Source organism: Prionailurus bengalensis, chromosome A1 (assembly GCF_016509475.1).
Source record: "Prionailurus bengalensis isolate Pbe53 chromosome A1, Fcat_Pben_1.1_paternal_pri, whole genome shotgun sequence".
In the NCBI taxonomy this organism is placed as follows: domain Eukaryota; kingdom Metazoa; phylum Chordata; class Mammalia; order Carnivora; family Felidae; genus Prionailurus; species Prionailurus bengalensis.
In genome coordinates this window covers 127,639,099-127,657,352 of record NC_057343.1, presented here as the reverse complement: position 1 = coordinate 127,657,352, position 18,254 = coordinate 127,639,099, and the positions used below count along the sequence as shown (strand labels likewise).

Sequence of the window (18,254 nt, the reverse complement as noted above, 5' to 3'; positions counted from 1 at the left end):
TAAATAGATGGAATAGTTCATTAATTTGTGGGGTTATTTTCTTTTGGAAGGTGGGAAAGTACTTTATAAAGTTATTTATAAATTTTTTGGGTATTGGGGTGCCTGGGTGGCTCAGTCAGTTAAGTGATCGACTTTGTCTCCGGTCATGATCTCATGGTTCATTGTTTCAAGCCCCACATCAGGCTCTGTGCTGACAGCTCAGACCCTAGAGCCTGCTTCAGATTTTGTGTCTTCCCCTCTCTCTGCCGCACTCCGCTCGCGCTCTGTCTCTCTCTCTCTCAAAACTGAATAAATGTTAAATATAAGTAAGTAAATAAATAAATAATTTGGGTATTATTAATATGTGGATTTAGACAGGTGGTTAGGTTATATGTTTCTTACTTTTTTACATCTATGTTTGATTATTCAAGCTTAAAGATTTAGAAATCTTATATCTTTTGGGTTTCAGAATAGTTAAGGTTTTGTGAACAGATTTTATCTATAAAAGAAATGCCTTGAGATTGGTAGTCAAGACATGTAAGTAACGTTGTATTGGCAAAGTCATTAGGTTAAGCCATACTATGCAGTTTTCAGTACATTTAAGTGGGTTTACCTAAAGTTTGCCTGTACTTACACGGTGCATCCATTGCATTTAAAATGAATCTTTTTTTTTAACTTAACATTATTTTTGCTAAAGTCAGTAATGTTTAAATGACCATGCTCATTGATTTGTGTTCTACTTCTGCCTCATAATTTTTTCAATCTTTATTTAACCCCAGGAACTAGAAGATGTAAACAAATGGGGCCTTCATGTTTTCAGAATAGCAGAGCTGTCCGGTAACCGGCCTTTGACTGTTATCATGCATACTATTTTTCAGGTAACATGGTTAAATTCTGTCACCTTTCCTTTTTTTGGTGATACAATGTCTAGTGTGTGAAATGTGCTTGTGTTTAATCTTCTTTACTAGTCACCCTCTTTTGCTTATTTTGATACTTTTTTCTTATTTGCCCCATATCAAGGGACACATGATAACAAAGGTTAGAGTGTGGGGTCAAATACAACTAAACTAGTTTTGTTATTGTTTTTCCACTTAAGAAGAAGAGGTCATGTGGGAAAATTCAAGCATGATTTTTAAAAATCTACATGACTTCTTGCAGCAAGAATGGAGTGCTAACTAAAAAATGAATAAACTTCTTGTTGCTGACTTACCTTAAATTATATTTTCTTCAGTCATTGTTTTTTGTACTGCTCTCTTCTCTGTGTCCTCTTCCCACTCTTGTTGAGCTTTTGCCCCAGCTGAGAATTAGGATATAAATGAGGAGTTGAGGCTGTAGATCCCTCGGTACTGGCCTGGCATAGTCCAGCTCTAGAGACCATTTTGAGTTCCAGTTGGTGTGATCCACTAGCTAAGGCAAGAATACTGGATTGAAGCTGCTTTCATGATTATGGAACACACATTTTTATAGTTGGCAGCTCATTCCCAACAGTATTCCTCTTGAGGAAAGCAAATGTTGGGCCCCAACAGGACAACCCTACCCTGGTTTTTTCCCCAACGTCCTTGGATATTCTCAAATTGTTCCGTTTTCTTCACTAGACACTGCAAGAGTGCTCTTTCCATTTCTGGGTTATCCATAGGTGATATTGGGTATGGTTTTGCTTTTAACACACTCTGTGGAAAATCTTTTTATGTAAAACCAAAATGTGAAGAGGATTTTCTTTCCTACAGGAACGGGATTTATTAAAAACATTTAAAATTCCAGTAGACACTTTGATTACATACCTTATGACCCTGGAAGACCATTACCATGCTGATGTGGCTTACCACAACAATATTCATGCTGCAGATGTGGTCCAGTCAACACATGTGCTGTTATCTACACCTGCTTTGGAGGTAAATCTGGTTTCTAAAACATTGAGACCATTAACCTGCTGTTCTTAAGCATCTCTTAAACATTTATACTGAAGGGTATGCGGGGCAGGAAATAATTGGCTTCATTGGTAGTATGTTGAGTTACAGGGGGAAGATTTGTTGTCAATAAACAGTTCAGTCTTTGATGAATTTTGCCTGTATGTGTTAGTCAGAGATTTAGGGATTCATGTGTTTGTGATACTGCTTTGAAATGACCTAGTGAACATTCCATAAAGTACATCTGGCTTATTCAGTTTCAATTATTAGTTTTTTGAAATTTAGTCTGATGGCTTTTGTATTTATAGTTGAAAGGATGATTATTACTTATAAAATGTAGATAGTGCTTTGATATTTTTCGTAGAATTTTTCAGAAACACATCTTTAATTCTTCCTGATTTTAAGAATGTGTTCCATTGAATGCTAATTAAGACAATTTGATTTCCTTAATCATTTGGGGAAAAGATTCCCTTTTGCTAATGTATTTTTTAGCTCAGATTGTTTTCATTGTATAATTGTGTTCATACCTCACCATTTGAGTGAGTGGTTCTCAACTGAGGGGTGGTTCTTCCTTTTTCCTCCTACCCTGATCCCCCAAGGACATTTGGCAATATGTGGAGATAATTGTTGTCTGTCACAACCTGACAATAGATGGTACTGGTGTCTCATGGATAGAGGTTAGGGATCCTGTTAACAGTACTACAATGCACGGGATAGCATCCCACAACAAAGAATTAATCTGGAACCAAATGTTAATTCTGCTGAGATTAGGAGTTCCTGGTTTGAATGAAAGAAAATAATCACTCTTGTCATTAATTTTATGTACATTTCCACAATATCCTTAAACATCTTAAATACTTCTACAATAAGCTGTTAAATATTTTGAAGCTTAATTTTGTTTTCCATCAAATTCTAGGAAGTAATTTCACATTTGTATATACTTTTAATTTGTATTATTGTAGAGTAATAATGTTATTATTTATACTATCTGGTTTTACAGGCCGTGTTTACAGATTTGGAGATTCTTGCAGCAATTTTTGCCAGTGCAATACATGATGTAGATCATCCGGGTGTGTCAAATCAGTTTCTGATCAATACAAGTGAGTAAAATTTATTTTGCAAAAAAAAACTTTCCTTTGTACATTTGAGACTGAATGAGGGTCTTTATAAACTTGGGATGTTTCCAGAGCCACAATGTTCTTTTGAGATGTGTAAATACACATTTTATTGATAGCGTGTGTTAATGTAAACCAGCTCTAAAAATGATCATTCTATCCCAGGAGGCACATACATGTCGTGTTTGGAAAACATCATTCCAGTACTTCTCTAGAAATATTGTGTCAGTAGACAAAGGTAATCAGAAGTGGAAGTTTGCAGAAAGATTCAGATAGTTGTATTGTCTTCCGGGTTTAAATAAAAACAGGAAAAGTTGTAAGAATTCATGTTAAACCTTCTTTACTTTATGGAGATTGTCCCTGAATCCTCTTCAGAGGCTATGATTGCTCCTCTCCACCACCACCACTCCCACCTCCCTTCCTTTTTCCGTCTTCTCTGGAGGGCTATAGGAACATCTCTGATGTACTGTCTCTTCTGATTTCTCTTTTATTTAAATATTTTTAACCATTAAATTTTTTCTCGTGACACCTCAACAACTAAGTTGTCGCTGAATTTATAAATAGGAGGAGTGGTAGAGACTGTCTAATATGGACATGTCTGACACACAGCTGCATAGAAAACCTTGGTAGGGAATGTTTAGGTAGTGCTTGAGCTATGACTTTGAAAAGAGGTTTTAGTTTTACAGAAATTCTGTTCTTTGGGTAATTGAAATTAATTAGTAAATGATTTAAATATACTATTATTTAATTTCCTCCCACAACAGGTAAATTAGTGTTATAAATTTACTTTTATATACAAAAAAATAAATTCAAAGTTGTTAAAAGAGTTTTTTTTTATATCTGTGAAAAATCTTTTCTTTTTTTTCTAGGAGTTTGTAGATAATAGCCTTCTCATGACTAAAGAAGTCAAACTGTGGCATCTTTTCATTCCCCGTTTATTTCCTATACTTTGCTGCAGCCAGATTTAAAGAGACAATTTAAATGTAGCCTTAGTTTGAGAGATTTAACTTAGATCTTTAAAATTGTATCAATTTTTATATCTCAATTCACCTCTGGACTACTTTGTAACAAAATACACCTTAGTGACTCATTGATATGTAAGAGGATTGGGAAAGTCATGGATTTCCTGAGAGGTGTGGTTATTCAAGTACATTTTAGAAGTCTGGTTTATGAAGTTACTTACCCAGGTTTAGGCAGACTAACATTTCATGTTCCAGCTATCTTATGAGAACCTATGATGGGGTGCTTTTAACAGTCATCAAAGCATTACTAAGTATTAACATCTTAATATTAATACACATTAGATGCAGGTATATGAGTTTATAGTATCAGTGCTGAGGGTTGACTGTCCTGAGAAGAGCAGAGAGGTCATACAGTACAGCTTACTGTATGCTGGCACTTTTCCTTAAGCTGACATGATTATTTGGATTCTTAGGCATGTCTTGTTATGTTCCTAATTTTACAAATTTTTAATACATAAAAATTTTGTTTTAATGTCTGCCTTTAAAAAGGTATGCATTTTTCCTTTAACACCAGAAATACAGACTGGTGTATTACCTTTGCATTCTACTTTATACAGTATTCTATGTTCTCTTATTCTAACATCACAATTAAGAAGAGATTAGAGAACAAATTAATTGAAACAACTGATAATAAAGTCTCCAAGTACTCTGATAATTTTTTAAAGAAAAGTGAGAACCAGCTCTATTATTCTCTCTTGTAGACCCTCTAAGGTCACAGGGGCTTAGGCTGGCACTGGAGGGCTCTGGCAGGCATTAGGGTACCCATGGAGTCTGTAATTTAAGCTAGTGAGGCTTCAGTACACAGATGAATCTGATGCCCTCCAAAGCCTGAGACCCCGTGAGATAGATAACGGTCACATTTAGGGGATAATTATAAACATGGTGACAGCAGCCAAGGGTGGTGTCTGTTTTAGGTCATCTCACTGATGACTTGCCCAAGGGGGAAGGGCACCTGGTCCTGCTTCTGGAAGTACTCTATCACTCCATGATGGCATGAGGATCTCCTTTCTGTGAGACCTCAGCAACACCGGGAGGTTAACAGCTCCCAGGGCAGCTTTGGACTGCTGATGTTTTCTTGACAATGGAGTGTGAGGAGGCTGTGTTATTCCTGAGTGAATGAATCAGCATCATCACCTGGTACAGGAAGGTATCCCAGGGTTGATCAGGGCCCCAGGTCCTTGGGAGAATTCACTCCCTTAGTTAGCTTTTGACTAGGGGTCATGCCAGCAGGCATTTTATTTCAGGACACAGAAGAGGCTTAGCAAGTAACGGTGACAAGAAGTAAGTTTTAACTTCACAGTGCTCTATAAAGGAGTCCCTCTCATAACTTGTAAACTTATAATAAAAAGCTTTATGAAATACTCTATCAAAATTATGTGATTATTTTTAGTTTGCCGCAAACCCTTTTTTATAGACAGTGTAAGTTTCTTGTTGTTTTCATGGATTGATTGACCCTCAGTGGCTCACACAAGCCCACTCTCAGCTCTCACCTTGGAGCTGGTGCTACCAACTTGTCCAAAGCCCAGGGTTGAATCTGTTTCTTGTAATTTATGCATTTATAAACCCATAGCTGGGGGGTCACGCGTCCTATTTTAAGGAGGCTAGAGGCACAGTGAGTTTGCATGGCCCCTTCTGGAAGAAGAGTTCTTTCTGGAACTCACCTGGCTGCTTCCCAGTCCAGACTCTCCTCTGCTTCTTAGTTGTGACAATAATTTCCATCATTTGTTCCACTGTAGGCGCCAAATCATTTGATAGTAATGATACATACATTCATTGTTAACAGGCTGGAGGTTTTGAAAATAGAGACATCATTTCTACCTGGCGCAGATGGCTATGTTTTGTAAATGATATGGGGGAGTAGAGGAATCTGAGTAGGATTTTAAGAAGTTGAAATTCCAGGGAGAGAAGCTGTGTAAGTCTTTTTCAAGGACAGTACATGTAAATAAACTCACAAAATGTAAATAGCATCATATGGTTTTGAATATAACATGCTGGAGAGTATTTATCCTAACAAAGCATTTGACTTCACAGCATTCTTTTCTCAAACAATAAAGCGTTGTCAGAGGTGCAGAATATATATAGTATTAAATTTTACTTGGAAAACAAGTAATTCGGGTTTATAGCAAAGATGCCTAAGCTCTAGGGGAAAAGATTTAGTCACATTAGTCATATGGTTTTGATTTCCAAGAGCAGAAGCGTTTCACTTATATTAAACTGGAGCTAGATTTAGCTACCAGTGCACACACACTTTTATTTCTCTAGTCTCATTTTAAAATAAGCTTTCCATAGCCCTATCTGTGGGTTATATATAAAAAGTTATTTTCTGCTTAAATATAACACTTTCAAAACAAGGATAAATTCATTTTCATGAAGTGTGATTATATAGAAATACTACAGAGATTGTTATTTTAGCCAACAAAAAAATATTGAGAGTCTACTATGTGCCAAACAGTGTTCTAGGCACTAGGGATATATGGGTGGGCAAGACAGTGGTCTGGCTGTGAAAAGCTTTCATTTGGCTGGAAAAAAAAAGGACTATAACACGTGAATATCTGATAGCACTAGTTTGGTGGAGAAAAATAATACAGGTTATGGACGTAGAGAGTGAATGAATTGAGTGAGTCAAACAGTTATAATCCTTTGTCCTTGGCAGGTAGAAAATAAAACTACCACTTCCTCCCCCATTTCAAGGAGAAATATGTTGTTTAGAAGTGCCAGGATAAACCAGAGAACCATGCACATCAGATGAATAACTTTTCACTTTATATAGGGTCTTAAGTCTCTAAGTGGGTTGGGAGGTCTATGGAAGAGACTGTTAAGACACGCACAGAGATGATGACAAATAAATTGGAATGTGATTAGTGCCAAATGAGTGGTACAAAGTATAAAGGAGTTTACAGCAGAAAGTGAGCAGTTCCACCTGTGGTAATCAGGAAAGGCTTCATGGACTTGTACTGAGCTTTGAAGATGAACAGGTTTCAACAGAAATGTTCTATAATGTATTTTCTTACTCTGGACCCTACCTCTGCCTCTGTACTACTGTACCTTAGAGCATAGTATGAAGGCAACTTTCTGATGATTCCTGAACTTTCAAGGACTCTATGTAGAAGTACTATGGTAGCATCTTTGGCAAATAAACTTCTCAGGAGCTGCAAAATCTTTCGTTAGATGTTACCACGTGCCTTCAGCCCTAAGGAAGAGTAGAAAGTTAAATGACTGCCCTGAGATTCAGTTGCAACAGTATCCACCACCTTCCTGTCAACAGCCCCAAAACTGGAGAGGCAGTGGGGGAGATCCACTCAGTAAGGAGTCTTTTCATTGCTTTCTGTCCAGTCTGGATTCTCATTCCAAGGCTCTTGGACCACCTTCTATGTGAAAGAGCATCTTTAGATAGATTAGAGTTGAGACTCTTTGTTGTAGCATCTATACCACAGACCATCCTCTTCCTTAAACTAACAGCTGCTCACCTTGTTCTTCTGCAGGCTCACAGCCTTAACTTCTTGTTTCTTTCTTCATGAGGTGTATTAGTCAGTCTGGGTTTTTGTAAGCCTGAGTCAGTTCATGTATTAATGCCTCTTATCTGCATGCATATTTATTCCCTTAAAAGAACCATAAAATATTAATTGGGCATTATTTGTCCAGTCAAAAAACATTTGCCTTCCTTTCAATATATATTTATTTAATAGGATTCTACTATACAAACAATAATACCAGGTGCTAAAATCCTATATAGTATTAATTTTTTTATTTCTATATATTTAACCACCTATAGATAAATGTTCATAGTTAGAGTTTCAGAAACTATTTAAAAAAATTTTTTTGATGTTTATTTTCGAGAAATAAACATGAAGCATGAAGGAGATGGGAGGGGCAGAGAGAGGGAGACACAGAATCTGAAGGAAGCTCCAGGCTCTGAGCTGTTAGCACAGAGCCTGATGTGGGGCTCGAACCCACGAACTGTGAGATCATGACCTGAACTGAAGCCAGATGCTTAAGTGAGTGAACCACCCAGGAACCCCGTTTAGAGACAATTTAAAAGTCAGATCTGACCAGATACTATCTGAATGAATGAACATTATTGTTTTATCCCCCCAAAAGAGAACATACACACCTACTCTTTGGTATTCTAGACATCTCTATTCCTGTAGTTTCAGAGCAAAAATTTACATGTATAAATTTGTAGGTCTATAGTACAAGTAAATTCATAGGATTTCACAATAGATGTATGTCCTGAACGTCTCTTCTCCTTCCTAGTTCCTTTAAATAGTCATTGAGTAGCAATGACTCTTTCTTAGAAAAGAATGTGTATTTCCCATACATTAGTCAGAAAAAAGATCAAATACATGTGCTTTTGGTGTTTACAGTGGCGTAAGTGGAAACAGAATAACACACCAATTTTCTTTAATGACTGCCTTATAGAGTTGGGTCTGCTATTTACAGGAACCAAGAAAGAGGCAGGATCTTGCTGCCTAAAACATACAGGTCCAGGGCAGTCCTAAGGGAGCAGCAAAATCTTCACCATGGAGTTATTATGTAGGTAGCTGAACACCTGTCTCTTGATACTCAGAAAATAACATGGAAAAAATGAGTAAAGCTTTGACTTTCAAAGCTATACTGTGGAAGAAAATGAGTAAAAGCAGCATGAACAAATCTAGTATATTGTTCATTTGTTCCAAACTGTTCTTGAGTACAGTCCAAAATCACATCATCCTTACATTCTGTGAAATATTGGGTAATGGTCCGTAGTTATCAGGAACATGACAACTTAAGCTGTTAAGATGTTGCCAGTGTTAAAAGTGATGTCACATTCTGCTGCTCATGAAGCTACCTGTGGCAGATCTGGAGGGGGGGCTCAAGAACATCTGGTCCAACTCTTCTCCCACTTGAGAAGAGCCACAGCTGAGAGGTCCGCAGAGTGAAATGATTTGTCATGTGTCAGTAGCATTAGAATTCACTCCCAAGATTCCATTGTTCTTTCCACTAGTTAATATACATTAACTAGTATATCCTCTCCTGGGTATTTTCCTGTAATGGTAAGGCCAGCAGAGGTGTGGAAGAAAAATGCTTCTTAAACCCAAAGTATCTTAGAATGTGAAGAATACAAAAAACTTAGAAAAAAAATGGCTTTGCTTATCTTCTGTCTCCTTTCTTTCTTTAAGACTCTGAACTTGCCTTGATGTACAATGATTCTTCTGTCTTGGAGAACCATCATCTGGCTGTGGGCTTTAAGTTGCTTCAGGAAGAAAACTGTGATATTTTCCAGAATCTGACCAAAAAGCAAAGACAATCATTAAGGAAGATGGTCATTGACATTGTAAGTAGCTGCTAAAAGGAAAAAAGAGAGATGTGATGCAAGTTGTTTTTTAAGAATAAGAATGAGATGAGTATCAGGTAAATGGAACCTTGTGTTTCAAAACCTATTGTTGCCCCTTATGTCTGAGAAGCCTCCTGTGCTGCTGGCAGTGATGTTCTGTAATGGGTTTTCTCATTCTGGCAGTTGGGAGTTAAGAGTAGTGACAGCTCACCCTCTTAATTCTAGTTTTGTTTTCTGAAGTTCTCCAGTCTGGTGGCAGGCAGGGAAAGGTGACTAACAAAAGCTATTAGTATAAAAGGATTTTTTCCACTCACAAAATGGAAAAAAAATACATTTATGTCAGTACACAGTGTTATTTAGAGATATCCATGACTTTTTTTAATGCATATTATTTACAGTGATTACGAGACACAGGAAAACCTCTGGTCATCAACGACTTATAAGTTTGTACACACAAAGGTAGGAATTACGTGTCTTGGGTCAGCGGAAAATTAGCCAGAATACTCTGTTTCTGAAGTACTCTGTGAGTAACGTTGAATGATTTCATCGTAGTCCAGGTGCCACTTTCTATTCAAAGGAGTAGAAAGAACTTCAGAACATGGGCTAACTTCTTATCCGTAGGAGTATCATCCCTTTTTTTCACCATGAAAGTGGTTGCTGGTTGCTAACCTTCTGTAGATTGCATGTATTTATCTGGGCTTCAGGAAACCCTACAGAGCAGAAGAGGCTGCACAAATGAGTAGTGTAGGACTCCCATTCCCTGCCACCAGACACCCCAGTGGTTTTTCATTTCTTTCATTCTCTGCATTCATATTGTCATATGCAAATTCTGACTTTTTTTCCTCTGGACTTTGCTCCTTACTAAAATGCTCTTGTCTTTTAAGGTACTTGCAACAGACATGTCAAAACACATGAATCTACTGGCTGATTTGAAAACTATGGTGGAAACTAAGAAAGTGACAAGTTCTGGAGTTCTTCTTCTTGATAATTATTCTGATAGGATTCAGGTAAAGCATTATTTGAATTTGTTCTGTTTCTGCACACGTGTCTGTGTCTAACTTTGATAAGACTTGTCTCCTTTCTTCCGACTTACGATTTTAGTAATTATAAGCAGAATTTTTAACCAAAGTATTTTTTTAATGTTTATTTTTGAGAGAGAGACAGAGACAGAGCGTGAGTGGGGGAGAGAGGGAGAGCATGAGTGGCAGAGAGAGAGGGAGACACAGAAGCCAAAGCAGGCTCCAAGCTCTGAGCTGTCAGCACAGAGCCCGACGCGGGGCTCACACTCACAAAATGTGATATCATGACCCAAGCCGAAGTCAGACATTTGACCAACTGAGCCACCCAGGCGCCCCAGTAACCAAATTCTGAATCTTGAGAATTAGCCAGATAAATTCTATTGGTTCTTCATTTGCATATGCATTAAAAAAACCCTAACCTCTCACAAAACCAACCACGAAGCAGCTCCAGATTTAATCAGCTATGCACACATGAACTGTTTCTTACGAAATTTAGGTATGGTAGAAGTGGCAGAAGTTAGGGCTGTTAAGACAAGTGTGAACCATACACAGACATATAGTTGAGCTGTTTGGAAGGAATCTTACACTACTTGTATTTCTAAGTGTCACATTCATCCAATGTGAATTTCTAGTGAAAAAAAAAAAGAAGAAAAGAAAAGAAACAGCAGCAGGTGCTGAATAGAGAAAGCGTTTGTCTATTTTAGGTCCTTCAGAATATGGTGCACTGTGCAGATCTGAGCAACCCAACAAAGCCTCTTCAGCTGTACCGCCAGTGGACTGACCGCATAATGGAGGAGTTCTTCCGCCAAGGAGACCGAGAGAGAGAGCGGGGCATGGAGATAAGTCCTATGTGTGACAAGCACAATGCATCTGTGGAAAAATCACAGGTGATGCATTAAGCATAAAGTTTGCAGAGAAAACAAAACTCCAGCTTGAATGTTTGATTGCTTTGTATCCACATCATACAGTATTTCATTGGGTTTTTTAAATTATTTTTCTTTCGAAAGGCTCAATTTCATATTAGTGTTTATGAGCCAAAAAACTCTCATTCGTATGATTTTAATTCATATGGTCATATATACATTTCTCATGACATCACATTCTTTCATTATGACTGTTTTCATATAGAGCATACATATATAGAGAATTTCCGCTATCTGAACTCATAAGTGAATCCAGTCGTATGAAGTCAGAGAGTACCTGGCCTGGTTTCAGTTGTCTGGATTCACCTATAAATTGGCCATTCTAAAATAAAGGCCAGGTCTGATACCCTACTATGTAAACAAATGGAATTTTTTACAGTATAAACATACTCCTGAAATAAGAATTCTTGCTAATTTTCACCAGCTATTAACAGTACTTTTATATGGTCTGTTGCCTAAAATAGTGACCGTTTTACCAAACGCAGGTTAGAAGTCTTGTGTTCAGTGTTATATTTGTGGGCCATGTTATATTTGCTATATTTTAATGTAAATTATGTTACATATATAAATTGATGTAAGTAGATACATACTCAGGTATATTTGCAGAATCTAGTTAACCTTTTCCATTGTTTCATAGTCCCAAGTCTTATACTCAAATCGGAATTGTTTTTAAATAGGTGGGCTTCATAGACTATATTGTTCATCCTCTGTGGGAGACGTGGGCAGACCTCGTGCATCCTGACGCCCAGGACATTTTGGACACTTTGGAGGACAATCGTGAATGGTACCAGAGCACAATTCCTCAGAGCCCCTCCCCAGCACCTGATGACCAGGAGGAAGGCCGGCAGGGTCAAACAGAGAAGTTCCAGTTTGAACTAACTTTAGAGGAAGATGGCGAGTCAGACACCGAAAAGGACAGTGGAAGTCAAGTGGAAGAAGACACGAGCTGCAGTGACTCCAAGACTCTGTGTACTCAAGACTCAGAGTCGACTGAAATTCCCCTTGATGAACAGGTGGAAGAAGAGACGGTAGGGGAGGAAGAAGACAGCCAGCCCGAAGCCTGTGTAATAGAAGATCATTCTCCTGACACGTAACAGTGCAAACACTTTCACGCCTTTTGTTGTGTTTTGTTTTGTTTTTTTTAATTTAAGTAGAAAAATTGTTTCCAAAGTGCATGTCACATGCCACAACCATGGTCACACCTCACTGTCATCTGCCAGGATGTTTGTTGAACAAAACTGACCTTGACTACTCAGTCTGGCGCTCAGGAATATTGTAACCAGTTTTTTCACCTCCATGTCATCGGAGCAAGGGGGACATCTTCACGAACAGCATTTTAACAAGATTTCAGCTTGGTAGAGCTGACAAAGAGAAAATCAACTGCAAAATGTTTTCAATAGAGTGGCTCATCGGGCAGCCCAAAAGTTGTTATGATTTGGGGTTTCTTTACTTTTTATTTGTTTGCAATATTTTCAGCAGAAAGAAGGCATTACACAGACAGAGTGAACTCATGGATGAAGCAACAAATGTGTCAGGAACAGGACACAGCATGAATCTGTTACCAGGAGGAAGATGAGCCACAGAAATTGCATAATTTTCTAATTTCAAGTCTTCCTGATACATGACTGTATAGTGTGGTTCACTGAGCTGCACTGACCTCTACATTTTGTATGATATGTAAAACAGATTTTTTGTAGAGCTTACTTTTATTATTAAATGTACTGAGGTATTATATTTAAAAAACTATGTTCAAAACTTCATCTGCCACTGGTTATTTTTTTCTAAGGAGTAACTTGCAAGTTTTCAGTACAAATCTGTGCTACACTGGATAAATCTAATTTACGAATTTTACTTGCACCTTATAGTTCATAGCAATTAACTGATTTGTAGTGATTCATTGTTTTATATACCAATGACTTCCATATTTTAAAACAGAAACCAATTTTATGTTGCAGGAAACCCTTTTTGTAGGTCTTCATTTACTTTGCTTTTCATTTCAGTCTTTTCAGATAAGCAGAGTTGCTCTCACTGATATTTTTTTCACGGTGTACAAAGTGAATATTTGTTCTGTGATACTTTGATGTGCATTCTGTCTAATGTGTCTTAAGCCTCATAAACAATCATCAGTTGGTGTTGTCTGAAGCAAGTAAGAGATATATAAATACACAGTAGCTAAAATGGTCTTTTTTAGGTATTTTCCTACTTAGTGTCTTCTGATAACTTTTTGCTGTGTCAATAGACCCTCATTTCACAAGTGCATGTCTTTGTAATAACCCTCACATTTTATGCTCGTTTCTATTGTTTTCACAGTCAGTTGTAGTAAGAACTTTTTTCCCCTTGTGCTGCTTTATTATTTAGTGTGTGTTTGAATCTCTGTCCATGTTCACTAGATGGGGTCTTATCAAATATATCACCACCATTCTGAGTGATGGAAAGTAGCAGGTAGTCAGGCTAGAGTCACCATTTATTTCTACCACAAGGCCAAATATAATGCCTAACTTTAACTCTTGATTTACACAGAAAAGTTAACAGCTAGCTAGGTAATTTTTTAAAATATTAGCAGAGTATATTAACAAACACCAGTACAACTAATGCTCTTTGTTTCCATGATTTCACCATGGGATTAAGAACTATATGAGGAATATTCTTGAGAAGAGATCTTAAGTGTAGCAACTACTCTTCCTTAATGGATAGCCTCGTAATGTAGAAATTGCTCTCACAGTTATCACTGGTCCACAAGTATGTCTTGTAGAGGAGAATATTAAATGCACCAAGGGAAAGAAGTTGATGATGCTGCTGGCACCAGAGGTTTGGTAATATAATGCCACCCTAAAATACTAGGATGGGTAAGAAGATTCTACCTAAGTAACAGAGCTAATTCTTGGCTGCATTTAGCACCAAGAAATGTATTACAATTTTAGGGATTACTTTCCAGTATTTACCTTCAATTGGCATCCTGGGGCACTTACCTAGTCTGGATGTTCTGTCCATTCCAGCTCTTAGTAAAGTATTTGCCTTGTCTATGAAGAATTTGGAGCCCAAATAGTCATTTTTCACATTGATATTATTTATGGAAAATAAACAGTCAAGAAAACTTAAAACCCTGAAAAGCATTTATATTTGGGATTTCTCAAGGGCCTTCTGGCGACTAATAACCAAGTCATCAGCCAGGGGAAATGACCCAAGCTAAACATAGTCCCTATTTGAATCCCCGGAGATCCACCAGGGAACTTCTGACAGAAAAATTATGTAGCTCTGATCTGTTCTTAGAGCAGAACAGGAATCAACTAATTAATGATCAGATTTCCACCCTCTTCCCTGAAAAAAAATCAGTAATCTTTCAAATAAAGTCCTGTGGTTAGCCAAGTGGTTTCAGAAGAACAGTTGAAAACTTGTTTTATTTGTTCTTGATGGAAGTCTAGAAGAAAAGGCAAACAATCTAGAGTGTATTCCTTTATCCAAAATATTCTCATTCCCTCCTCTCACTACTGCTTGGTATTTCCCCCACAGAGTGCCTAAAATCTTGATAATAATAGAAAAAAATAAAAGTAGCAATATGTCACAAATCCGGACCTGAAAGGATTTGTAACTGCATTGAAATGCAGAGTTGTTTTGTTTTCAACTTGTTGGTTTATAATGATCACGTGTTGTGAAGATACTCACCGATGGACAATCAAATTGTAGAAAAGGCAATATCCAAGAGACAGAGACTAATGCACTGTACAGTCTGCTTATCCTCTCCCTTCTTTCTCTTCCCTTCTCTCTTGCCAAAGTGTGCTTCAGAATTATGCACCGCTTTACAGAGAACATCCTTTTACAAGTGGCTTTACATTTCCTAAAATGCCATAAGAAAATGCAATATCTGGGTACTGTATGGGGAAAAAAAGTCCAAGTTTGCATAAAACCAGTACATTTCAGCTTGCAAGTTACTAAACACAATAATGCTGTTTTAATTTTCTTTTACATCACTTAAAATTCACAAGAAAATAATGTAGATAGAACAAATTGCAGACAAGGAAAAAAAAACTTGAATGAAATGGATTTTACAGAAAGCTTTATGATAATTTTTGAATGCATTATTTATTTTTTGTGCCATGCATTTTTTTTCTCACCAAATGACCTTACCTGTAATACAGTCTTGTTTGTCTGTTTACAACCATGTATTTATTGTAATGTACATACTGTAATGTTAATTGTAAATTATCAGTTCTTATTAAAACATCATCCCACGATGGGATGGTGTTGATATATTTGGAAACTCTTGGTGAGAGAATGAATGGTGTGTATACATACTCCTTGTACATTTTCTTTTCTCCTGTAATATATATAGTCTTGTCACCTTAGAGCTTGTTTATGGAAGATTCAAGAAAACTATAAAATACATAAAGATATATAAATTTAAAAAACATAGCTGCAGGTCTTTGGTCCCAGGGCTGTGCCTTAACTTTAACCAATATTTTCTTCTGTTTTGCTGCATTTGAAAGTAAGACAATGGGGGCGGGCTAGGGCTGGGCATTTTACATCCAAGCTTTGAACCAATTGGATTTCTGGCAACAGCTGGAATTTAGAAAACCACAGTCAACCTCTGGAAGATTCTGACACCCTTCTGACTTACAAGCTTTTAAGTACTTCTTGCTGTGAAACAGCACTGGATATATAATGATTCTTCTTCCTATCTCTTGATCAGGAGCTACTTCAGTTAGTTACATCTGATTGTTTTATTTTTTTTTTAACTTTCAAACACTACTTGGGAAAATATATTCTTGTCCAATGGTAACAAAATCATTTTCACTGCTTTAGCACATAGGCAAATGAACTTGATTTGAAACTAGAGCCATAGGTCACACGTGATGGTCAGTCATTTATTCATTAGCTCCTGTCATGAGAATTTGTGATATGAAAAAGAAAAGAAAATGTAATATGAAAAGGTCATTTTTTTTTAACCCTGGAATTTGACTTTACCTAAGATCAACCAAATTTCTATATGTATGTGAATCTAAAGATAAAACAGTTTTTATATGATGCCAGTTCACACAAAAATGATTCGCCATTCTCTGGAATTTGTTTCTGCAAAAGTTCTATGGCTGTAGAATTTTAAAAGTTAACCTTGTTGTTGTGGTCAACTCCCAAAAGCGTTGAAAAATTCCCAGTGGGTGGCATGGAAACTGCCTCCCACTCTTGCCCAGCCCTCAGAACATGTGACTTAGTGAGATATTCTTTTTCTAGAAAAAATGAGCCTCCTATTACTTTATTTTATTTTTTTGACACAAACTGTAGATTTTAGCAGCCCTGGCCCAAAGGAATTTGATTACTTTTGTTTTAAACAGTACAAAGGGGACACTATAATTATGAAAAAATCCTTCCTGATTTTAGTTGTTTTTAATTTTATTTCTTAGGATATGTTTTCAGAGTGGTAAATTGTGTGTGCGCATTACAAATGATGATGATTCTTTTAGTGGTTTCTTAGCCTCTTTACAGCCCATGGGGATAGTACTGTACATCAATACCTTCATATGAAATTTTTATATGCAATGAAAATAAAAGCATGGGTTGATTCTGCCTATTTATGACTCAATCTTTTACAAATAAAAGATTATTCATTTTAAAATGTAGGCCAGTCAGCACAGGTTTCCAAGAATGTTGAAGATGGATGAAATTAAATGCAAGGAGAATAGTAGCATTAAGTTAGTACTCATAATCCAGTGACACCAAATAAATTATGTAGATTCACTTTGTTACAGAGAGAATTGCCCAAACTATTTAGATGACCCCTAAGATGAAGCACTGTTTTCAAATAGGGTTGGGAAGGGGACTTCTCTGCTTAATGAAGTGTTCTGGTATACCGAGTTACTCAGACATTTAACAATTGTTTGGTACATACTCTCCCAACGACAAGGTTCTAGGGATTCAACAGAGAACAAGCCAGTTTCTGCTTTCATGAGCACATACTCTGGAGGGGACGTTGGCATTGAACACTTCCAACACATATCATCATTAAGTGTACCGTACAACAAAGAAGCCCGGGTACTGTGATTAAGCAGGAATCCGAACTTGATTTCTTCCAGAGGGCCAAAGGAGGCTTCCTTAAGGAAGCGATTTGGGGCTGAGTGCCGAAGCATAGTGAGAGGTAACCAGGCAAGAAGGGAGAGTTGATAGGAAACGGAAGGGTGTCCAGACAGGTTAACTGTACTTGTAAATGTCTGAAGTACTAATGACTTGAGAGCCCTAGAGAAAGTGGAAGGAAGGCAGCGGTCCCCCAACACTCTTTATCCCTTACCCTGCTTTATTTCCTTTGTAATGCTTATTATAAATTGACGTGTATATCTGTGTATTTGTTCACTGTCTCTCACACCAGAACATAGCTCCATGAGAGCAAAGTCTGCTTACTGGTATATCCCTTACACGTAAACCCATGCCTTGTTGGACAGTAAGTGTTTAATATTTGTTGAATATAGCCACCAAACTGATACTGGATATAATTCAATGTGATAAGACATTTTGGGGTCTTAGAGAAATTCTTAATGCTGAGACCATAAAATTTTTCTGGTTGTTTTTGGTTTTGAGCTTGCTAAGATCCCAGATAAATAAAATTTAGAGTTTTATATCTTAATGCTAACCAAAAACTCTTCTTGCCTCTTCCTCACATTTTTTTTTCTGAATGGCAAAAAAACAAAAAACAAAAAAACATTTTTTGTGATAGGAGAGTAAAGAAATGAGCAAAAATTTAATCCCCAGATAACCCCCCAAACCTAACAAATACAATAAGGATAACAAAATAGAATGATATGCTTAGCCCCTCACTGATTTCCTCCCACTACCACAAGGAATGACAGTGACAATAGCCAAAAGGTGCCTTCAGGGAATTCTTGGTCTAAACTCAAGTTCAATTCCTCAGAGTCTATGATTCCAAGGTGAGACTATGGGACCGAACACGAACAGCTTTATTCCCCCACTTGTTCCCCCAAGCTGATTTAG

At 37.2% G+C, this 18,254-nt stretch overlaps 1 protein-coding gene across 3 annotated transcripts in view; it reads left to right on the top strand.

Moving 5' to 3' along the window:
* Positions 1 to 16,842, top strand: part of PDE4D (phosphodiesterase 4D) — a 563,022-nt gene extending 546,180 nt beyond the window's left edge. For all 3 annotated transcript variants that reach the window (XM_043590836.1, XM_043590826.1, XM_043590845.1), the window contains 7 exons: positions 759 to 857; positions 1,707 to 1,871; positions 2,887 to 2,986; positions 9,183 to 9,337; positions 10,222 to 10,344; positions 11,061 to 11,243; positions 11,957 to 16,842. In XM_043590836.1, the coding sequence (XP_043446771.1) occupies positions 759 to 857; positions 1,707 to 1,871; positions 2,887 to 2,986; positions 9,183 to 9,337; positions 10,222 to 10,344; positions 11,061 to 11,243; positions 11,957 to 12,373 (1,242 nt within the window). In that variant the 3' untranslated portion in view covers positions 12,374 to 16,842. The remainder of the gene's footprint in view (positions 1 to 758; positions 858 to 1,706; positions 1,872 to 2,886; positions 2,987 to 9,182; positions 9,338 to 10,221; positions 10,345 to 11,060; positions 11,244 to 11,956) is intronic.
* Positions 16,843 to 18,254: the final 1,412 nt, after the last annotated feature.